This window comes from Scleropages formosus, chromosome 1 (genome assembly GCF_900964775.1).
Source record: "Scleropages formosus chromosome 1, fSclFor1.1, whole genome shotgun sequence".
Lineage (NCBI taxonomy): Eukaryota > Metazoa > Chordata > Actinopteri > Osteoglossiformes > Osteoglossidae > Scleropages > Scleropages formosus.
Window position 1 is genome coordinate 2,402,145 of NC_041806.1, and position 24,162 is coordinate 2,426,306.

The 24,162-nt window shown below is 47.2% G+C and overlaps 2 protein-coding genes across 4 annotated transcripts in view; both read left to right on the forward strand.

Annotated features, from left to right (window-relative positions):
* The window catches only part of LOC108930258 (zinc finger protein 420-like), a 1,123,701-nt gene that overhangs the window by 171,574 nt on the left and 927,965 nt on the right, over positions 1–24,162 (forward strand). The window lies entirely within an intron of this gene.
* mafgb (v-maf avian musculoaponeurotic fibrosarcoma oncogene homolog Gb) lies at positions 5,905–22,222 on the forward strand. Of its 3 annotated transcripts, none has more exons than XM_018745393.2 (3): positions 5,905–6,153; positions 20,132–20,197; positions 21,442–22,222. In XM_018745393.2, the coding sequence occupies exons 2-3, from the start codon at positions 20,162–20,164 to the stop codon at positions 21,892–21,894; spliced, it is 489 nt and encodes a 162-aa protein (XP_018600909.1). In that variant the 5' UTR covers positions 5,905–6,153; positions 20,132–20,161; the 3' UTR covers positions 21,895–22,222. The 3 variants fall into 3 exon arrangements, with proteins under 3 accessions (XP_018600909.1, XP_018600910.1, XP_018600911.1); XM_018745394.2 differs by lacking the exon at positions 5,905–6,153 and adding an exon at positions 6,176–6,525; XM_018745395.1 differs by lacking the exon at positions 5,905–6,153 and adding an exon at positions 19,674–19,828.

Genomic DNA, 24,162 nt, shown 5'->3' on the forward strand with positions numbered 1-24,162 from the left:
TTTTGACGCCGTTTGGCGTGGCCCACTTTTCTCGGCGCAACGATCGCGACATCCGTACGAGGGATTCGATTCGTATTTTCCTTTCAGTCTGCGGAACGGTCACTCGCCAACGAGCCAAGTCCGGAACTTTCCTCGTTGAAAGGTGCCGTAAGCTGGGAGGCCGCGCACGGCTACGTTTCGCAACAAAAGTCCCCATTAAAGTCTTAATGAAAAAGGTGTGTCGTATGAGAAAAGCATTTAACGGGTTATCGGTTAACCAGGCAACTTGGAAGGTCCCTAGCCAGGCCCGCTTAGCTTTTTATAGTAACACAACACTTTATCCAGATTAATAGCCTGTGTTGTTCAAGTTCCCACTGGAGAGGAGATAACGGAACCCAACTCCCACCGGGCATGTCTCATGAAAAGCGGTACAGTTGTCACTCAGAGGCAAAATATTGCACTGCCAAAATGGCTTAAAATAGACGTTTGTGCAGCATTCCGCTCCACATGACTGGCTGTCATCGGCTTGTGCGGGGACTCTGGTGACACTGACATTTGCGTCGGGTACTCTGATGTTCTGCGCTTTATACACCAGCCTACTTTGCGGGGCATCTTGCCCATGGCTTGTAGCAAACTCACCGTCCCACACACTTGAGCGGCGCTCCCGTTTGATTTATTTATATTTTTATATATACAGCCATATATATATATATTTAAAAAAAAAAAAAAAAAACCTATTAACCAAACTGTTAGAGTGTGCATAAAAGTTCCCGATTAATACGCAAAGCCCCGATGCTAACGCCGTCGCGTTAATCTAATTTCTTGCACCGCCTCGTCCTCCGCTGAGAGTAACGTCGTAGTAAGGACTCCGGCGCGCGCCTCCGCGCGATAAGTGCGCAATTAGCCGATTGGAATTTTCCCGCGCTCCAGATAACCAGAACCTGCGGGCACGTGAGGGGAAAATTAAAACGGAAGTTCGGAGAAAATAAGTTTTTTTTTTTTTTTCCCTCTTCTTCTTCTTCTTTTATTTATTATTTATTTTTTTTATTTTTATTTTTTTACACGGAACAGCACAATGCCCCTGCGAGCTTTGAAAAGATGACAAGCAGCGGCGGGATTTATTCTGACTTGCCCCCGTCGCGTCGCGCCGCTTCTCCGACTTAATGCGCGTTCGCTTTCTGTTTGTTTGCGCGCTCCGGAGGGTCTCCGCGAGGCAATGGAGTGTTTCCGTAATCCCTCTTTTATTCCGAAGGTTATCCTCCACCGGCTCGCAGCGCTCCCGGCGCTGATAAATCGGCCTCCGACACCTTTCATTTGCCTCTCATTACGCGGCGGCGGCGCGCCATTCTCGGCACTTGGAGGAAGCGCGCGCGCGCGCTCCCGCAGAGGGGTTCGCTCTCCGGAAAGGTCAAGAACGCGCACACACACACACGGACACACGGACACACGCGTACGTGCACGCGCGACAGGGCTTACTCCTTCGCATCACGTGATGCTTTGTGGCAGATCTGCAAGGCGTTCTCCACACACCCCGATGGCGGGTGAAAAGCGCGGGACCGTCACATCAGCGCGGGTTCAAACCCGTGTTCGTGCGCACAGCCCGCCTATGAGTGATGGCACACGATGGCACACGGCTGTCGCTGCTAAGACCCCTTCTGTACTTGTCTCTCAAGGCGAACTGTGATCGCTGTCCTTGCTGCTCAGTGTATCTCGCCACACTTGATGTTGAGAAAGCTCCTCTTCATATTTCTCTGCAAAGTATCAATTGATCTCCACTTTCAACAGGTTTCTTACACAACGTTTTGTCTTTTCACGGGAAACCTACTGTGCTGATCGCTCGCAAAGGGTTAGGCTGGCATCCTCATCGTTCTGCCATTGCTTAAAGGTGGTTCGCAACAGTCGAATGTACGATTCAAGACAAACCGCTGCGTAATCACGTACTGATTTCTTTTTGAGCAACTCCCAAAAAAGGCCTCACACCTAAGCAATGAAGGATGGGTGAAGGAGTGAAGGTAAGTCGCTAAACCGGTGGAGTGCTGCTGCTGTCATTAATGTCCACGAGCATCTGGCATCTGACGGAAAACGATCGGAACCGATTGGTTCTGCACTCGGTAACGCCGGAATTCATATTTTCAGACCCTTCACGCTCATTCCTCGTATTTACACACACACGTTTGCTGAAGCCGCTCGTCCCGAGCGGGGTCGCGGCAAGCCAGAGCCTAACCCGGCAACACAGGGCGCAAGGCTAGAGGAGGAGGGGACACATCCAGGAGGGGATGTCAGTCCGTTGCAAGGCACCCCAAGCAGCACTCAAACCCCGGACTGACCTGAGAGCAGGACCCGGCCAAACCCGCTGCACCACCGCATCCCCCTCTCCTCGTATTTAAATAGGTGGAATTTGTGATGACACATAATACTGACAACAACCAACCAAACCAGTGTAAAGAGCTTCACTCACCAGTCCATCCATTACACTTCTTGCACAACGCTGGGTTGCTGCGATCCAGACCCTATCGAGCAAGTGGATTGTCAGGCAGGGTACACCTTAGACAAGACACCAGTCCATTACAGGGTAATCATTTACTCACGCACACACACACCAAGGGCAATTTCAAGTCGCCAGTTTGCCTGAAACACATCCCTGCAGTATGTGAGGAAACTAGAGCGCCCGGAGGAAACTCTCACACCCGCACAGAGGACATGGAAAGTCCGCACAGACTGAGCTGGATTCGAACCCACACGTGAACCTGCAGCTCAGGAACAGCGATGCACCGGCACACTCCTCAATGCAATCGCCATGCTGCCCATCTTAAAACGTTGCCTCGATAACATCTCTGCTATGAAAGCTGGCAGCTTGACTCCGGTCAGAATCACGGCTGAATAACAGGTGTTCACACAAAGCCGAAGTAAACAAGAAATGAATCAAGGTGAATCAAGCGTTGGAGCTGAGGTGAGATTGATTTCGCGGGCCCTTCCATTCCAACGAGCTCAGGTGGACACAGGACCCCGCTGCTACGCTTGATCTAAGTTCAGGACGTGACGCAAAATACATTTTGGAGGCGGGATGAGGAGGTATTCTTCAGCAGAAACTGGAGCCAAGAGGAAATTGTGTCTTTTATCTTTTCTCTTCAACAGGAGTGCAATATTTATCCACCGAGGCAAAGCTCTGTGAACCGCACCTGTACCTTAAAATAGGAAAGGAGCAGATTAAATTACAGCACTGAGAGTTCGGTGCCCAAAACATGGGCCAGTAGCTGCGCTGTTATAAATAGTCTGCCTGCCAAAGGTCAAGTGAAGTCAGCATTCCTTCTCACATAAACTGTAGTGACTCAGAAGCGGAGGGCCTTTCTCAGTGTTGTCTCTGCATCACGACCATTTCCTTCTCCGCCACTGCGCCACAGCTTCGGGATTCGTCCACTTGTGTCCTTTGGTCGAATTTGTGTCCCCAGAAACATGCTGGAGCCCACTGTTGTCACAAATCCTTCCTGAATTAAATATTTAGTTTATACTCTCAAGTCAGTTACTGCAACCCTTACAAAGCTGTTTTACATATTGTGTTTGATTATATAAAGCTTTTTTTTTTTTAATGACAACTGAACACCGTTTACAACTTGAACCAACCAAACAGGCAGCCCTGCTTTCGGCCGTCTGCAGCTTAAAGTACGGTTTCCAGTGGTCAGATACTCCTGTGGCATATGGATCGTATGCTTTTTAATTTGTAAACGACACAGCGGGCGGCATAGTGGCCAGCGGTGGTGTCTTACAACTGGAGGACCTGGGTTCAAATCCCAACTCCTGCTGTAGTACTCTTGACCATCGGACGTACCCTGAATTGCTCTAGTAAAAAGTCACTCGGCTGGGTCAATGATAGCAAGTAGGTTAGTATATACAAACCTGATGCTTTGGCGAAAAGTGTCAGCTGAGTCAATGAATGCTAATAATGCTTTTAGTTTCTTGCTCTTAAAGCTATCAAAGTGTTCAGGCAAAGGGTATTTTTGAAGGACTATTCAGCGAGCTGCGTGTTCTGCTAGGGATCTCAACTCCCAACCTTGAGGTCAGCATCCCAGCACCGGCTGATCTCTCCCTGCAGTCCGGGGTGGACTTTTCACGAACAGCTATATTTACACGGACAGAAAAGATGAAGGAGAACGGTCACTTTTATCATTTGTGCACAGCTTTCCGTGCAAAGAGGAACCTCCGAAGACTGGCTTCCCACTAGTGACAGCTCGTTTCCTTCCAGCGGCCATGAATCATCGCTTTGGCTTCCTCCTCATGCCTTGTCACTGTAACGGCTCTCCGGGACCTCGGGACCGACGCAGACAGGCGGGGAGGCTTTTGAGACCTCCAGGCCTGCGAGGCCAGTGGCTGAACCTCTCATACGCAACATCGCTCGCCACACTCCTGCATCTGAAGACATTGTCCAATCTGCGAGTGTTTTCGGAGACAATAACGGCAAAAGAGGAACCGAGCAAATAATAGCACTCGCAGGTATAAGTGAAAATTACAGAACTGGCGAGGAGAGAGTGAGCGACAGTCTAACTGGGAAGACAATGCATTTGTAATAATCAAAAGTAGCAGGCAATTTGTGGAATGAGAAGAGGTTAAGCCTCTTTCGGCTGTAGGGACACGGGTGTGACTTATTTTCGGCTGGTTTGCCCTCAGTTAAGAGGTTAACTCGCTTTCTTGGATGCCGGTGCTTTCCCTTCTGCGGAATTACGGGAAAGCGTGCATTTCCTCCACCACCACCACACCCACTCAGATCGATTTCCATTCTTGCATGGAGATGTGCGGCGCAAGACCGTCCCAGATGATTCATGACCACTCCATCCGTGCAATTTGTCCAAGGGACCGCGCGCAGCTCTCGCGCAACATGCGCTTCTGCTTAAGAAAAGTTAATGAGAAGAATGTCGGAACGCGAAACGCTTCTACCATGTTTGTACTGTTTTAGCGCGAAGGGCGGATCTGTTAGCTGCGCTTCAACGGCGCAATTTCTGTCCCGGCTAGAAACAATGACCCAAGGAGGACTGCAGAAGCGCTCTCTTATGACCTTGACAGTCTCTTTCCGCATGGTTGCACCCCGGACCGAATGCACTTTCTGTGCTGCCTGCGAGCTGTCGGGAACAAACGCACGAGTCAATCGGCGCGCATTCCTTAATAAACTTCCGATCGCTCCATAAATCAGGTTGTGCAACGAAAAGTTCGCGGGTCATTTGTGAGCGAGCGAGGCGCGAGACATCTCTGCCCCTAAACGGCCACCCCGTCTCAGCGGAACTCCGTCCCCCAAGTGTCTTGCTGGGTTACGAAACGCTGTCGGCCGCGGTTTCGCTGCGCCTCTTCGCGAGATTCCAGCGCGGCGCTGTAATGGTTAAGGTGCGCGCGCGCGCTGCCGGGCAATGGAAATAGCTCAGAAGCGCTCATTTCATCCCCCCACCATCTGTCTTCTTTCTTTCATGTAACTATGTATTTATTAGTCTTCTTTTATTTGCCTATGTAATTCTTATAAAATGAACGCTACGTCCCGATGCGTACCTTCCTTCACGCGCAAAGGGGGCAAGGCTGAATGCAAAGAAAAGTATTTGCCACCGTGAAACACTCTTCTGACTGCTGTTAGCTGTCAGCGACAGACTTAAAATAGGCGTTTCGTTTACCGCTCCGTTGAATCTCCGATCGTACGCGCACTTTCCCTGAGCCCATCGGAGCTCCGCAAACATTTTTGCTAAGAGCAGCGATCGCGGGGGGAGTGGGAGGGGGGGGCTCCTTTAGCTGCTCCTTTAAAAAAAAGCGCGTGTCGAGCGCTGCGATCAGGCGGAATGTGGCCGCTTTTTTCCACCGCGAACACGCGCCGCCCCGCATCCACCCCCCCACACAGCCTGCCTCTTTAAGCCCTTCTTTCTCTGCCAGTTGCGTAGATCCTTCATGAATGAAACCACGTGACAAAACATCATATGACGTCTGGCTCCGACACAAGAGAAAGGGATCAACAAGGAGAAGGCGAGGGAAGTACGGATCTTTTTTCCTCCTTTTTTTTTTTTTTTTTGAAACCCATAATAAGGGGAGGGAAAAAAAAAAAAAAAAAAACAAAAAAAAAACCGCGCGCACAGAAACACATCTGCGGCCACTCGAAAGCACCGAGTCCAGGAGCTGCCGGCGGTGCTGTGTCCTCCCCTGAGTTTGGTGAGCGGAGTGCCGGGGGTTGTTCGCGCCCGGGAGGGTGGTCGCGGGTTCTATCGCCGGGATGTGTGTATGCGTGTGCACGCGCGCGAGTGACCGCCTGAGTGTTCGCTGGGCTGTTTTGCTGAGTGTGCTTTTCCTCCCCCTGTGGAGCGCGGCGGACCGGGTAACCGGCGACATCACGTCCGTGTGTGTGTGTGTGTGAGTGTCAGAGAGAGTGCGCGCGCGCGCGCGCGAGCGTTAAAGGGGTACCGTGCCATGCTGATTCATCACGATCCGCGCCGTGCAGCGCGCTCGCCCGCTCGAACCCGGTAACTCCGGCGGTCGCATGAGCTGAGCGACGGGCGAGGCGCGCTCGCGAGAGGAGGAGAGCGAGTGAGTTGCGGGACTTGTCGGCTGCGAGATGCGGGCTGTCAGCGCCGAACACCGCGGTTCTGGAGACTCTGTGTGTGTGTGTGTGTGTAGCGCAGCGAGCTCTGGGTGCGCTCTCCCGGCTGAGAGATGGCCCGGGACGGGTGCAGCCGCAGCGGGAGAGCTGAGCCGGCTGGCCGCGAGTCCCTGAGGCTGACAGTGACAGACGGAGAAAGGAGGCGAAGAAGGCGCCTAGTTGGCTGGGCAGGTCGGCGGCCAAAGCGGCGCTTGGTCGGCCGGCCACTCTCCTCGCTTACGGTACCGGTGCTATCCGCTAGCCCGCCGGCGCTCCAAGCCGTGTCCCCCCCAGCAGCACCGGCCTTCAGAGACGCCGCGTTCCGGCTAGCGGCGGGAGTTCCGTTCTCTAACTCGGAATAATGTTTCGACGTTCGGTCGCCTGAACGACGTCGTCCTATTGCTATTCTAGTGGCTGCCGACTCACTTGGTGTTATCGAAACGCGAACGTCACACACAAACATTTTTACGAGTTTCGAGAAAGATATTAAGAGTCGCGGAGATGCTGATTCATCACAACATTTAGCGTGTGTGTGTGAGAGATTTTTTCTTTTTTTTTTTTTTCTTCCTCTTCCCCTTTTGGCACTCGCGAGCACAGGCGCGAGGCGGCCATGGCAACATGGCACGGGCGGACAAAGGTCTGAAAGCGGGCTCGAGCGGCGATCCTCGTTCGGCGGCTTGATTCGCGACATCGCGAGACAACTTCCGCAAAACAAAAAAAAAAAAAAAAAAAAAAAAAGAAAAGGAGCCGCACGCTTTATAATGAGGGGAGACCTTGGCGGCTCGGGACCGCCGTGCGCACCTGTCACTGTGACAAGTGTGCGTTTGTGTGAGAGTGTGTGCGCGCATGTGTTTGTGTAACGCTGGGATATTCTGTCAGGCGTTCCCTTTGTTTGCCACGAGCCGTTGCCGCCAATACGTTCCCCTCGCGCGCGCGGCTGCGGCTCGTGTAGAAAGTGAAGTGTCCTGTTGTCCCGCCATTTCAGATGTCCGTCAGCCGCTCACTGCCATGTTTCTCGAAGGGAACACGCAAATAACGGGTTCTCTCCGTTTAGCCTTGACCTCGGTGCTGTTTCCCCTCTCTGCCGTTTTTCCAGTTCAAGAATTGACAATTAATTATATATGTATACAAGTTCGTTGAAACATTCACTCTTTGTTTAAAAATCATGTTTCCTGAGGTACGTCAAGAGCCCTAGGATGTGGACCTGAGGAAGTGTTGAGGTGCAGGTGGTCCCACAACTTGAAAGGATGCTGGAACTCCACGGTTAAAATTCATATTTACTTCTTAAATATGTAGCATAGGCTCAGCAACATGTTTTGCAGGCATTTCTTTTAGAGATGCACCTGTCGTCTTATGTTTCGTACGAAGTCGCGACACAGACCGAGTGCGTTGCTCTGCATATCCAGAGAAACTATTGTAAAGTGGCACCCAGGTACAAACTATGGTCGTTTTTACTTCACAAAACAAGCGGTGATGCATCCAGTGGCTCCCAAGTGCAGCACAGCCTGGTCTTCCTGAACCAGGAGTGGTCAGTATTAAAGTCCTATCTGTGTCTGAGCCATCACCTCAGGGTTGTGATCTGGTCTTTGTAGGTCTCTAGGGCAGCAGGTGGTGTAATGGTTAGAGCTGTTCCTGTGCCATCTCCAGCAATCCCAGTCCTCCTGTAGCATCTATGACCGACCATGGTACTTACCCTGAATTGAAGAAAAGCATCAGCTAAATTTATCATCTTAAGTCGATCATGGATGGATCCATAAAACTGTCCAGTTCCTATGGTAGGAGTGTTATATTTTTAAGAAGTCTACACGGTTGTGTGATTTGGGGTGTTCAGGTAGTTCTTACGCTTGAAGTTTTTTTTTTTTTTTTAAAAATTTATTGCTGACTTGTATAAGGGGTGTCACTTGCAGATATTCTTGCTGATGTAGTCCTTTAAAAAAGAGGACTCTGGGATTCACAGGGATGGAGGAACGAGAATCTTTTGTCTTCAAGGCATTTCCTAAAGTGCTGAGGCAAAGGAAACGCTCTGCACTTGACAGATGGCGTTTTCACTTGTTACTTTACCCGTGCGGCTCACGCTCCCGTCGGCAGGCCGTGGAGAGACGTGCGGGAGCTTCACGGTGTGTTTTATTGTTACAACCAGACAGCACATGAAAAATCATCATCTGGGGTGGGGGTGTGTGTGTGTGTGTGTGTGTGTGTGTGTGTGTGTATATATATATATATATTTTTTTTTTTTCCTTCCTGTTGCAGCTGATGCTGTTTGTTTTTTGTGATTGTTTTTCTTCTCTTCTAACTAGGCAAGCTTTAAAACCTTTTAGTGCTGAGAGTAATTTGAGACTGATAATAAAACCACAAGATGTTTTGGAAAATTCCTCAGATTGTGTGTGTAATTCAGATCCTTAACATGGCTCTAAGTGAGTCTGACCACATCTACTTGTGTGCATTGTCACTCTCAATTCTGATAGGGGTTCATTGCAGGAACATTTGTTTTTAGGAAGCTCTGCCTGTTGTGGTGTGATTTCTGGTGGATTTAGGATCTTTGCATGGATCTGCTTCAGGGTCTATGTATTTAATAAGGACTACCTTTGTGGGTGCTGCTGATTTGTACTTTTGTAGTCACTGCAATACTGTTTATTGTGTTAAACAGAAAAGTAGGCTTATAGTTCTCAATATGCATACCTATATAATAGTTATTTACTAGGTGAAAGGCATGTTTGTCATGTCCCAACAAGCACTTTGATGCGATTCAGTGCTTTCTCTTTTTTTGCCCTTGTAAAACTGTAACATTTCTTAGTCTTGGGTCAAAACAAGTGAATTTGTATGTGTGTTGGGATGCAGGGGGGTGGTGCGGTTGCTCGGCGGGTTTGGCCCGTGCCCGCTGTGTGGCGGGTCTACGGTTCGAGCCCTGCTTGTGGCGCCCTGCAACGGACTGGTGTCCTGTCCTGTGTGGGTCTCCTCAGCCCTGCGCCTTGTGTTGCTGGGTGGTCTCTGGCTTGCCGCGACCCCATTCAGGACAAGCAGTTGTAGATGTTGGTTGGTTGTTGGGATGCAGTCGACGTTCCTTGATGTCTGAGATTGTGTTTATATTGTATGAATTTACGTATCAACTCAATTACATTATTGTGACGAGAAGCAGCAGCAGCATTACTGGAGACTAGATATCTAACAATTTTTAAAGTAGCGATGGAAATGAGAGCAAATAAGATCTTGATTGTCTGGCCAGTTTCAGAGAAATTAGAAGAGGAGATGTACAAGGATGTATCTTTATTTTGGGTGGAGCTGCTGAGCTTGGCTGTAGTGCCTCATGATGCTTGGTATACACACACACACACCATCACACCCACCCCTTGGTGGGGTTCAGGGGCCCAGCAGGAGGAGGGACGAGTAGGGGGTGGCGGTGGCCGGGGGAGAGGAGGGTTGATGAAACACCGCGTAAGAAAGCGAAACGCTGCTAGTCCTAGTTCTGTGTGACTAATGCACCAGTGTCATGGAGCAAAAGCGGTTTGGGGGTAATTATTGCCTCCGCGCTTCTTGTTTTAAAATGCTGCCCGTGGAGGGGATTCGCAAAGTGCTGCAAAAGCTCTGTGGGGTAACCAAAAAGCCGCACGAATGTGGAGGGGGGGCTGAGATGTGGAGGTGGAGAATGGGGGGGGTCTTCAATTGAGTTTTTTTTTTTTTTACCCTCCCTTTCCTGGGTAATGATGAAATACATTGTAAGCAGCAAAGCTCTGCAGTGCCACAGCCGATTCGGTCGTCTATTCCGTGAGAAAAGCCAATCCGTTACACAAGGGGTGGGGGCGGGAGAAGACTGAGGGGGCTGGAGATGGGGTGAAGAAATGAGGGGTTGTTTGTTGTGAAGGGTTTTTGTAGGGTGCTTGTGGAAATGTAGCTTCTCACAGATGACCCCCAAACTTCCCCCAAGCATGCCAGCAGCGACGGGGGTGTTGCTGCCTTGCCATGGTTCTTGGCATGCCTTGCTTGCCCAGAGTCACCCCAACTTCTTCTTCAGTGTTGCCTATTTTTACAGTTGTCTGGATTGCAAAGTCCAGTAGCTGATGGTGTTTGATATGACTGGCAGTTGTAACGGACTACTTCCTCCTCCTGCAAGGATCACCCACTCACACATAGCCTTGCAGACAGAATGGAGATCTAATGGTACACAGTGGGTTTTCCAGCTGTGCTGGGGTGGCTATTGATCACCTGCTGTTATAGGTGTTTTGGTGCTTGTTAGTCTGGCCTGAAATAAGCCATATCATGTAGAATACAGGGCTGTAAAAAATCCCACACACACTGCCTGGTCTGGGGTCTGAGACACTAGTCCTGGGGTAGAGTTGGTCTAAGGACAAATCATGTAAAGTAAGAAGTGAGTCTGATCGGCACGTCATTGCATCATTAGTGTTCATACTAGAAGAAGCTAGTGGGCTCAAACTGGCGTGCCCCACGATGCCCGTTGGTTGGCTCACAGGTCGGTTTGTGTTAGTGTAGTAGTGTTCTCCGGCACCTGCATCATTGTCCGTATGCCGATATTACCGGATTGGCGGGTATTATCAAAATGCAGGCTAATTGGATCTGTTTCTTATTTTATAGTCCATTTTGTCTTAAGCAGATACGGTTGTCAAAGAAATTAATTTGTACACGGAAGCCTGCAAATCAAATGAGAGGTGCATTATTGTTGTTATGTTTGAGGGTAGTATTACCCAACCCTTGACCTGGGGATTCCAAACGACCTCTTAAGAGCTCAACGAAGCCTCATTAGTTAACTGAGCACTTGACTTGATTTGATAACTCCTGACACTTATCTGCTGTAAGTCTTTTGTAAAGAAAATGTTTAACGTGGCATTTGCCATACTAAAAATAGTCATCGACGTAACTGTCATCACTTGTTTCTTCTTTCTGAAGAAACAGCAAATGCACCTTAGCATTCAGGCTCTCTAATTAAAAGCTTATCTTGAGTTAAAACCAGCGTGCGTGGCAGGTTTCAAGGACCCCAAGCTTGAGGAAGTTCGCCTTGGAGCCCTTGGAAGGCAAACGCTTTTCACGAAGATGGTTTTTGGAGGTTTAGGAGCAGCTTAGGTGGGGGGGGGAAAAAAAGCAGCTCATTTTGTCTGCTGGTTGCATCATCTCTCTGGCGGTCTGTTGCGGTTGTTGAGCTGAATTCGAAATGCATCCCAGGCCTTCATTGCATCGGAAAAAGGAGTCAGACAAGACCTGCATATCTCAAGGATAACCCTAGTTCATTTTCCTTTTTAATTGTATTTTGCTGAAAATAAGCATTTAAAAATAATTTGTCTATTCAATATTGTTCTTTCCAGTTTAAGCAGACTGTCGTATTATTAGGGGGATGGTTCTATACCTGTTTTGGGTTTACCCAATTAGATATATGCTAATTGGGCTTACACTTTACTTTCAATTCAGTTAACAGACAGTAGCATATGCTTCTAGTTAAGGGAGGAAATGCAGTGCATTCAGAGCATGTACAATGGACATTGTCGAAACAGCTATGGTGCCATCGAACTGTGCAATAAGAATGCATGTAACTGCAATGTTGATTGTCACGAATTTATATGAGCTGAGGAAGGTGGAAAACGCTTTCATTGTAGCATCCCTGTCATACATACATCTTTGTCTCATTAAAACATTAAAACGCTTGTCTTATTAAAGCATCCCTCATGATTTCAGGAGAAAATGAGACTCGGTAGCGGGGTTGAAGATATAAGCTGGCCCTTTGTGCGCCCGCGCTCGCCGCAAACCAGCGCACGCAGAGGCGCGACGGTCTCCAGATTTCACGCCGCCTTTGAACAATCCCAGGGCCCTTCAAAAGAATGGCCTCTGGCCTGCTGCATCTCCTGCCAATGTGTGGGCGCAAATCTTGCCTTTTTTTCCCTTTTTGTTTTCCCCCCTTCGTGTTCTCTTCCGAAGCGCGATATCGAAGGCCGTTCCAGCATTCCATCTTATGCTCCCGCGCGCTCTCTGGGAGGTGACGTGGAAGGCTCGGTGATGCTACCACTTTGTTTGCCTTTCCTTCAGCGCTGCGGGGTGAGCCTGATCAGCTAGCTTGGTGTGAAACGCAGACAGCACCTTGACTTGGCTATTGAGGGGGGTTGTTGCGGGCAAACATGCCACGTCCTTAGTGGTTAATACAAAACTTTGACGAGTTCAGAGCCCTCAGTGCCTCTTCGGCTCAGTTCAGAATGGTCCTAAAAAGCAGTTTCAGCAAGTGTTTTGTTACACCTCATATTGTTGCTTGGTCTCACTCTTATCTAAAGTCATGTCTACATATTTTGCTGTATAATTCAGGATTAGTGCTGTACTTGGCTCAAGAGGCTAGAAGAAAGGAATTCCTGGGGTACAGACAACATGTTATTGGTACCAAATCCAGTGCATTAGCTACTGCACTCTATAGCTCGGGTAATTCATTCATTCATGTGGATCTGGTCACATTCACACCACTATTGCAGATTTTCCTTAAAGTATTTTGTCCCTTTTCATGCCACCACTTCAAAACATTATTGATGTTCATAACAAAGTCTAAATGCTACAAGTGACTTCTGCTTTGTGTCCCCTTGATCAGCAGATTGCTCCCATCATCAGCAAAGCTCTGAACTTCGTGTTGAAATGCTTTTCTGAAACTGCAGTTAATTTTCATGATAAGAAGGAACTCTCAATGCTATTTATTTATTTATTTATTTATTTATTTTTTGTGGCTTACCTTAATATTAGGTAATACCGCAATGGTTCCGTCACTTTTCTGACGAAGGACAAAGAGTGTTGAGAGAACTTGTGCGCCATGTAGTTAAACAATGGATTTTAGCTTCCCTTTCATTCAGAATGTGAACCATATCCCCTCTTAACCCTGCTATCTATCATTGTATTTAAAATGTTTGTGTTATTTGTCAAGCTGTCATTAAGAACAAACAGCAGCAGTTGGTGGTGTGTGGTCTGTTCTTGCCTATGTGGCTGCCCCTTTTATCTGGCCAGTGCTGAAGTGGCAGAAGCACGTTGGCCGCGGTATAAACAGCTGTTGGATAGTTCCCATTTTTATTATAGACAGCTTGCTCCTACTGGGTTAATCATTGTCTAAAGAAATGCCCTCTGCAACTACACAAATTCCGGTGGTTTCCGTCAGGTACTGTAGGGTTGTTGCAGGGTTGACACTCAATTCTAGGACCACCCCTCCGTGATTATTATTCTTGCTTGCTTTGCTTTTTGCTTGAGTTGTGAAACGAGCAGCAATTTTATCCTGTTTTTCTGCTTTTTTTCCAGCTGTATTTTGTGATGACCTGTTTTGTACATTTGTCTGAGGGGTGGGAAGGGGAAACTTGTGTTGATCAAAAAAAAATATTTAGTTAACTTATCATTGTCTCCTTCAAGAGGGGTGGAGAAGACAGACCAAATGAACCTATACGCTGCTGTGCTAGAAAAGCCTTGCTCGATAAAATGAAACCAAGCCACAATACCCTGACACGGCAGTTTTTTCTGCTTGTGTTAGGAAATTTGTCATTGTGCACACACGCTCAGTACCTGAAAATGGGGAGGAAAACGTGCTCCCCCCCACACACACACACACTGTCTAATACCACAGATCCCCCCCCCCCCCCCCCAAAAAAAAAAAAAACCTAAACAGTCTTTTCTCTCTTCATGAGTCTTATTTCACGCTCTGAATACCTAGTAGTTAATAGCTTCCCGCCTCTCTCCTCACTATGTGTGATCTATAAATGCGTGTCAGCGCCACAGTAACTCTGCCTCAGTCATCATTTTCCTCTGATTTTTAATTTGCAGCTAAGTGGCGTACAGCAACGGACATATGTTTTAATTATTTACTTTGCACAGCACTGGATTAGTGCAATAAATTTTCTTTATTTTTTTGGTTGTATGTTGGGAAGCAAAGTTGACTGTTTTGAGTTTCATTATTGACACGGCCATTGCAACGGAGGGAACTTTGTCAGGAAGTGCAATCCTCCAGTGAAGAGGAAGTTTTTTTTTTATTTTTATAAAACTGCCTGCTTTGTTTTGTGAAGCATCAGGTACCTGGGTGCAATTAATAGCATGTAGTCTGTTATGCTAAACCCCGTGCTTTCGCTCTCCTACTAAATTGAAAGGTCCGGGGGATCATCTTGCAAGTCTTCGTGTAATCGTCACTGTCTGAGTTGCTGTTCTCTCCATGAAACTCCTCCTAACCTTTACTGACTTTTTATGAAAATAAAATAAGTAAAGTTTTCTTATAAACGTATACAGGCATTTATTTATATGTGTATGGTTAGAGGTGCTGCCTTTGAGCTCAAAGGTTGCTGGTTTGAATCCCGCCTCCAGCTGTAGTACCCTTGAGCAAGGTACATACCCCACATTGCTGCAATAAAATGACCCAGCTGTGTAAATGGGTCAGTTGTAATTGTATGTAGCTTAACACCGTAAGTCGCTTTTGGAGAAAGCATCAGCTAAATGAATAGATGTTAAATATGTGTTTAATGAGAACTGGAGTCCCAGTTCATTCCTTTTAGCTGTAGAAAATCTTCAGACATGATATATGACTTTACCTATTTATGCAGCCACGTGTTTTGCTGGAGCAATTCAGGTTAAGTATCTTGCTCAAGGTTGCTGACAGACTTCAGGTGTGAGTGGATGTCCTTTACCTACCGTCTCCATCTACAGTAATATGCTAGCTGCTGCTAATTCTTTGCTTTGCCCCTGCTTTTGTGTGTGTGTGTTTTGTGTTTGTGTGTGTTCCCCTTCTGAGCTATTACTGCTGCGGCAGCTGTTTCTCAACGGTCAACTCTGAGGGGTATGGAGAGCAAAGTCAGAGCAACGGCAAAGGTGTGACTGCAGCACTTTCTTCCCCATGCAGCTCCCCACCCCCCTCCACTTCTCTGTTTGTCTGTCTGTCTGAGGCTTTGCTCAACCCCAAACTGCTGCCTTGCAGGTCCAAACTGGTCCCAGACAGTGCTGACAGAAATAAATTAACGCAGACGAGACAACAAAAACAGCCAGACAGACCTCCAGGCTTTGGTAGGCAGAGATGTTTTTCTTTTTCATCCACCTGGGACATAGGTGCCGTTGACCGCTGTATGCTCCAGTGCTGCCCCTCCGGCCTTTGTTACTCAATTAAAACATAATTTGCTCTAATTAGCACCTGTTTACATTTTTGAGCACCAGGTGAGCATTCTATCAGGAGTGGGAAAAGCAGTAAGGGCATCAGCACAGATTGCTTGAATACCAGTCCCTATGCCGCAGTCCCTTAACTTAACCTAAAACCCAGAGGAATTCCATGTTGCATAACTACTGGCGCCTTCACTCTTGCCATAAATAATGATGAATATTGTAAATCTTAGAGTATATTTGCGTTTATTCATTGAGCTAACAATGTTAAGGTACTTACAATAACTTATTTATACAGCTGGTATTGTAAGTACCTTAACTGTTAAGGTGCTTACAATAACTTACTTATTTATACAGCTGGGTAATACCAGTGAGTAGTTTGAGTACACCTGCCTGAAACTAAAGTCACCTGGGTCAAATAAACACAGAATCTGGACATTTGACGGTTGATGTTGATCATACAGATATCCAGAAATTTCAAATTTTAATTTTTAAATAACTGCTTAATTGTTCTAAGACATGGAGTAGGAGTGCACATGAGTTTTGCCTGTGCGGTTCTCACTTCCAAGCATGGAAGAGGCAGCATCATGGTGTGGAGCTGCTTTGCTGGTCACAGAGTTGTTTTTCACCAAGTCCATGACAATCTCAGCCAACATGGCTATCATAGCATACTTCAGAGGCAAGTTGTTTCATCAGGTTGGGCAGTCCGTCATTCTTCAAGAAGATACTGACCCAGAACACACCTCAAAGATGTGTAAGAACTATCCAGCTACAAGGAAAAGTGAGGGACAGCTGAAACTTACTACCTCACCCTATAATGTTGTCAGTTATGAGGGGGGGCTGTGTCACTCAAACTCTTACTAGTATTTGACATCAAAGAAGCAAGACAAAGGACTGCTAAGGTACAGTCTAATTCCTCTATGTGGCTGAAAGCTCAAGACACAATGTCCTTCAAACTCTCGGCTCAGGTGAACATATGAGCTTATCAGCACGTAAGAAGCATACAATAACTTTATTTTCCTCCTGCACCAGTTCCAGGAATTTATCAAGGCGACGACTTTTTTTTTTTTTTTTTTTTAAAAAAAAGGCATGGTGATCTGAGTCCTCTTGTGTTAGTTAAACTTCAGAACTTTATAATTAGAGTCTTGGTTGTGGTCATTGCTGAGATCAGGGATTTTGCCCCCCTTCCCCCTCCTAACCCAAGCGCTAAGCTCCTCCAAATGTGTTGAGGATGCACTTTCAACAAGGCTTTTTCCCTCCTCCTCATTTTACTCTACGATCGCACTCAGCATTTTTCGTCCTGTGGGTGTGATGTCTCTTCTACAAGTAATCAGCTCTGAGGTGTCAGCGTTCTTTCAGGCGATTCATAAAAATTCAGCGTGCGCCTGCAAAAGATGTCTCCTCACGCTGGCCCCGGACCCTCACCCCATCCCCCACCTCCTGCACCTCTTTTATTTATTTATTTATGTATTTATTTATTTATTTTTTTATTTTTATTTATTTATTGTCCTTGCCTTCCTGATCCTTTCGGCAACCGTGCACAAAAGAGATGGAATCATTTAATGCAGGTAACATGTTTGTGCGTTGGGTAAGAGGACACTTTCTCTGACCCAAATATCAAACAGGCTCAACCAGGGGATGGCCAGGAAGGCGATCATGGTTCATATGCTGGACTTAGGCCAATAATAGCTGCCACATGCACGTTCTTCTCCGTTTGCTTTAGTTCTTTGCCTAGCACGAGCGTGTAAAGGCGCAGAGACACTTGGGAAATGACATATTCAGAAATGTGGTATTTTAACAATTTCTTTGGCTCATCTTGATGTGATGCAGCCCTGCAGCTTTGTTCAGGATTTACTGTACAAGGTACAGTGGGATTTCACTCTTTCCTTTTTGAATCTGCAGTCCTCGTTTGTCTTCTGATCTGCTGCTAATAACAGCCTGGATCTGTGATCAGAGCAAAGGTGTTGTAATGAGCAGGTTCTCTGAAGGCTCTTGGCTCTTATGGAACAAGAGCACGATGTTGAGTAGCTATGGTAGTTCTAGTACTCCAAGTGCCATTGATTCGTAGGACTTGGTAAGGTGAGAGTAAATCATAGTCACATCTGTTCATCGTTGAGCACATTTGACTCCAAAAGGGTCTGTGGCTCAGTCGCAGAAAGGGAAGACACTTGGGTCTCAACGGGACCTTTTGTTTTCTTTTTTTGCTGTGGAACATCAGCATGGCATGGAGAACACTGGGAGCTTCTCCATGCAGAGCACAGCCCAGATACGGCTGGATGGATGTGGGTTACTCTGTTCTGTGTCAATACACCCCCACTAGGCCTGGGGGTGTCTGATTCACGTTCTCCAGTGTGGGGCAGGCTGCTTTAAGCACCACACTGGCACTTCTTCTATTAGTATTTTTTCTTAAGCTGCAGTGGAAGTTCAGCAAAATCCTTTGTTTTAAAATACATTTGCATCCTTTATGTTCCTTTCTTTCAAAATGCAGTGTGCTTATGGGCCCAAAACACTACACTTGAGTTTTTTTATTATGATCTGAGCAAAATCTTGCATGTCTGGGTTGGTGGATGTATAACTGTAGTTGGCTTTTTACACACATGAAAACCTAGCAGTTTTTTTTGTTTTTAAATTTATTTATTTATTTTAAATTAACACTGTGGCTGTTGAGGTCCCCCCACTCCCTTGCAATGCACTGTGGGATATGGCAGTGTGGTTTCAGGAATCTGCTGAGTCATGCTGAGTGGACACAAGACTCCTCTCCTGGTGTGGTACCTCCTTATCTTGCCATGGGCTCCTTCTTCTTGCTTCAGTGTCTTCGGTTAGTGACAAGAGAAGCATTCTGGCCCACGTCATGCCGCTCTGTCTATTATATCCTGTTGAAACAGCCCACGCTAAGGGGAGTGAGAGAACATTAGCTCTGGTTAACTTACTCAGAAACTCAGAAGTTCCCTCTTAAAGTGAACATCACATGGAGATGGTGACCCATGTGAGGGTGGTGGTGGTGTTGTTGCTGCTATGTGATATTGTGCCACTCTGTCTAGCCAGCTTGCCTAATTGTTTGCTTGGGCACCCTTAAGCAACCCTCCCCCGCCCCCCAGTAAATTGCTGTACACCAGGATGGGGACTTAAGTCTTTATTGCACCATATTGTCCATCTGTGGTGAGGAAGCTCAGAGAGCATAAATTGTTTTGTACTTCTGGTGGGTAAGACTATTACATTTACATTTATTTATTTAGCAGACTCTTTTCTCCAAAGCAACTTCCAATGGATACTATGTAGTGTTATCAACCCACACACCTTATTCACTGCAGTGACTTACGCTGCTAGATACACTACTTAGACTGGGTCACTCATCCATAGATCAGTAGAACACACACTCTCTGTCACTCACGCACTACAGGTGAACCTAAACGGCATGCCTTTAGACTCTGGGAGGAAACCCACGCAGACACAGGGAGAACGTGTAAACTCCACACAGACTGAGCAGGAATCGAACCTACATCCTCTCGCACCACCCATTCGCTGTGAGACAGCAGTGATACCCGCTGTGCCGCCGTGCCACCTGCCGGTTAGGGTTCCTCTCCTTTTCATTGTTCAGTGACACAAATGGTTCCTACACGAGTGCTTATATAATTTAAGGGTGAATTGCGCTCTCTGCCAAGCGTGTCAATTTAGAGTCGGGGACAACAAACTGGCAGGCTGGGGAGACACATTGCATCATGAAACACTGGGGATGTTTCTACTCGTTCTCACTGCCCTCGTCGCTCTGTAAGTACATCCTAGCTGTCGGATTCAAATGAAAGGTCGTAAATGTTTCGTAATTCCTGATGAACTGCTCCCTCACTGCGTCCGTGCAGAACACCTGGGAAAGGCAGAGCCAGCCTCCTTTAAACCTTTATTTCCCTTTTCAGCCTTTCGCTGCCTATGTGTATGTGTGTAGGTCTTGAGTGCCTTGCAGCAGAAACCACAGGTACATGTTTGTTTTCAGACTTGGCAGTAAACCGCTGTTCTGCCACAAGGCCAACAGGAAGCGACAGGCTTGGCCTGCCTTTATTACCACTCTCTCTGTTCTGGTTTTGGCAGAGTTGCTGCCCTGTTTATACAGGGCCTTAGTCCTGATGAGTGCTCTTCATAAATTGCTCCATTTAAGAAACAGAGGTGAGAAGTTAAACTACAGCCAACCTTTTTATTCATCCTTTTTTTGCAGAGATAGTAGATAAGTTCTGTTAGAAAAACAGTTTGAGGGGCTTTATTTACGTGAATGTAGGAGCAGAGACATGGTTGCTTGGTGCAACAATAGATGTGGTGAGCAGTAAAGCCTCTCGTTAAATCAACACCCTCGGTGCACCCCAGGCTGGTCTACCTACTTCTGTTTCATGAGTTGGGTCTCAGTCCTCTTCTTCAGCATCTCTAGGCAAGGACTTCTCTCTGACTCTCACCTGTCCTGCTTTCTGTCGGCAGATCTGAAAGGCGGGCAGCGGCTCTCGTGGCATGACGACCACAAGCAAGGGAAGCAAGGCCTTGAAGGTAAGTCTCCAAGGAGCTCTTGCTTGTTTTCACCTGCACAGTCCCCCCCCCTTAAGTACTGTATTTGCTTCTTTCCATCATTCTTTTATGGCTTATTGCCCAGGATTTCCCTTTGCCTCAGCTCTTAATTGAAGTCATTATTTGGTATTAGATTTACTCTGGTATTTCAGGTGTAAATGAGGTGCTAATTAAAATGTATGGTAATGCCTGCATGATTCTGTGCCTGGATAACTGAAATTGAACATCCCTGGTTTACGGCTTGATGATAAAGGAGATCTGGAGTTGCATCATTCATATTAAGATGTATACAGTTGTTAGATGTTTAGTATGCATCGAAGACCATTAATTACTATATAATTCACCGAGTCCATTTCACAGAGTTCATGCTAGAGAATTGGGAAAAGCAGATTGGAGAGTCATCTTGTTCTGCACTTGGAATACATTTATACACACACACACACATTTTCAGAACCGCTTGTCCCATACGGGGTCACGGGGAACCGGAGCCTACCCGGTAACACAGGGCGTAAGGCCGGAGGGGGAGGGAACACACCCAGGACGGGACGCCAGTCCGTCGCAAGGCACCCCAAGCGGGACTCGAACCCCAGACCCACCGGAAAGTAGGACCGTGGTCCAACCCACCGCGCCACCGCACCCCCCTACATTTATATTTATTCATTTTATATGTGCTTTTCTCCAAAGCAGTGTATACACACACACACATTTTCTGAACCGCTTGTCCCATACGGGGTCGCGGGGAACCGGAGCCTACCCGGCAACACAGGGCGTAAGGCCAGAGGGGGAGGGGACACACCCAGGACGGGACGCCAGTCCGTCGCAAGGCACCCCAAGCGGGACTCGAACCCCAGACCCACCGGAGAGCAAGACCCGGTCCAACCCAAGCAGTGTATAACTCGTAGTAAACAAAATGTACTCAATAAGAGTTTTGGTACAGACATAGTTGCGTAAAATTTACATTTATTTAGCTGATGCTTTTCTTCAAAGGGATTTGCGAAGCTACATAAATCGTTAAAAATTGTTTTTGCTGGCGCAATTCAGGGTAAGCACCTCACTCAAGGGTACTATGTCAGGGGGTGGGATTCAAACCTATATGTCAGTTGAAGGCAGCCGTTAGATTAGCTAATATTTCAGTGGTACCTTTTGTCATTTGAATGTATTTCCCTTCTGCTGTCTCCACCCCCTTCCCTTCCCTCCCCCTCCTTTTTGTGTGGCACTGCCTGCAGGTGAAAAGGGAGCCGGGCGAGAATGGGACCAGCCTGACCGACGACGAGCTGGTGACCATGTCGGTGCGGGAACTGAACCAGCACCTGCGTGGCCTCTCCAAGGAAGAGATCCTGCAGCTGAAGCAACGGCGACGCACGCTGAAGAACCGTGGCTATGCTGCCAGCTGCCGCGTGAAGCGCGTCACGCAGAAGGAGGAGCTGGAGAAGCAGAAAGCGGAGCTCCAGCGGGAGGTGGAGAAGCTAGCCTCCGAGAATGCCAGCATGAAGGTGGAGCTGGACGCGCTGCGCTCCAAGTACGAGGCTCTGCAAAGCTTTGCCAGGACAGTGGCCCGCGGTCCCGTGGCCCCAGCCCGTGGCCCCATCGCCTCAGTCATCGGGCCCCTGGTTCCAGGCAAGGTGGCCACCACCAGCGTCATCACAATAGTCAAGTCAAAGACGGACGCCAGGTCTTAGTATACGGTAGAGCCAGAGAAGGGGGGAGAAGATGTGGGAGGGAGAGAGAGGGAGGAGACAAGGATGTGGTCAGGCAGAACATGGTCAGTGCATCTTCACTGAGCACAGGAGGAATCTGATTGGGCAACCTTTAAAACGTAAAGTACTGCTTATGTTATCCTCCAACCAAACTGGTAGATGGGGGAGGGGAGAGAGGGGGCTTTTCAGGCGCAAATTGAAGTGGAGATATTTAGTGTAGATGAGATCCAAACTCAACATGGATGAGACTTCTGGCCAGAACATCGTAAATATCTTAGAATTTATTGTAGTTCAAATGGGTCCAAATGTGTTCTCTCTCTCTCTCTCTCTCTCTCTCTCTCTGTGTGTGTGTGTGTGTGTGTGTGTGTGTGTGTGTGTGTGTGTGTGTGTTTTTATGAGGACTTTTGTAAGCTAAATGTAGTTTTAGCATTTGTTCAAGGTGTTGTGATCAGTATTTCCGTTCCTTTACGGTAGCCTGTGGTAGATGTTCGTGCCGAGACGTGGTGGTGGTGGTCTTGGTCCGTGCGCGTCGGGGCACCAGTTGGCATCGTGTCCGTAAGTCGCGTGGAGCCAGGAGGGGAAAGGAGCAACGTCCTTTCAAACGAGTAAATCCCATTAAAACTTTGAGACGGGGAGGTTTCTAGATTTGTTCCGCTCCTCTCTGCCTCTAGGAAAGCTCTGGTGGACCACAAAAGCTTCCGATGTAGCGGAGGGTTCATCTCAAACGTGTCGTACAAAGTACCTGTGCACAGTGATTTGCACTGACCGAGTAATCTGAGGGAAAGTGAAAGTTTAAAATTGGGAAGAGTTGTACTGCACCTGTCAAGATGGAGAACTTCATGTTGATATATTTCTGTGATTGGGTGGTTTTGTTGGTGGAGGGGAAAAAACAGCAAGAAAAAATGGAAGAACATATTTTAAAGCTGCTGCAGTCTTTGAGTTGCGGCATTTGACATCGGACGGACGATAATATATTTATAAGCAGGAGGATGGAAAGCGGAAGTGTTTGGAGTTGTCAAAATTCCAGTCCAACTGGATGTTGCTGAAAGGATCTGCTTGGTTAGGGTTTGTTTGTTTGTTTGTTTGTTTGTTTGTTTGTTTGTTTTTTTCCCTTCCCCCCCTTGATCAGAGGAAGCTGCTTTCTGCTGCTGGTGTTTCTGTATCTACGAGGTATCTGCTTCCACACTAGCAAAGAACAACGGTGTTCCGGAATGCTCTTTACAAGTTCACAAATGGTTAGGTACGTTTTTTTTTTTTTTTTTTTTCTTTTCTTTCTACCCCCCTCCCAGAAATCTGTGGAAGGTGGGAGGTTGTTCAACTGTGTGCCATCAAAGATGGATGTCAACTTTACTTTGAGAGGATTTAGAAAAAAATAGCAGGTTTTTGTCTTGAAACGAGAAGAGGCTGACCAATAGACAACGTGTATTCATGAGCTTTACTATAAAGTTGTCGGTGTCTGTATTCTAAGGATCTTTGTCCATGTTCAAGTTTTGATTTTTATAAATACATAGAGTATCTTACATTATTTATAAAACCTCAAAAAAACTTGTTTGATATCTTTTTGCAATTGTACCAAAAGTGGCTTACTATTGAAGTCGATAGCTTTTTCTAGTGACTAGGCGCGTACTGTGGACTAGCGCGTGGTGTGACGTGTAAGTGACAAGGTGACAGTATTGTTCACTATTTGGATGTGATGCTCTTCTTTAATTTAGGGAGATAACAGGTGATGTAAACAGGGTCCCATGGCTGCCCCTCTTGGCCCAGGCCCAGACCCAGTGTTTCTTGCAGTTTTAGTTGATTACCCCCCCAAAAAAAAAGTGTTCAGGGCTTCTGGTCCCACTCCAGGACAAAACTTAAGGTCCTGCAAGGATCCTCTCCGGAGTAATCCACTCAACGAAGGCTGTTCTGAAAATCCATTAAAAATGGATGAGTGGACTTCCTCTTTAGCCCTATGACCTCTGTCTGGCCTGACTGTCCAGCCATGATGCCATCAGCCTCTTGACTGGACCCCTGCTGAAGTATGGCATCTTCTCCTGTTTCTTCTATCTGAAGGTTCAGTTTCACAGTGCCTGCTTTGCACAGATGTGTTTTTGGAGGCTTAGCTTGTCACTCTGAGACAGTTTTCCAAACCAGAGAAGGTCTGCTGATGGCTTGGTTGGGGATGGTGGTAAACCCTAATGGGTTTCTCTTTAGCATCCATGCCATGCTGCTGAGTTCTACAGTCAGGAGCCTGAGCCTGTAGCATTTTTA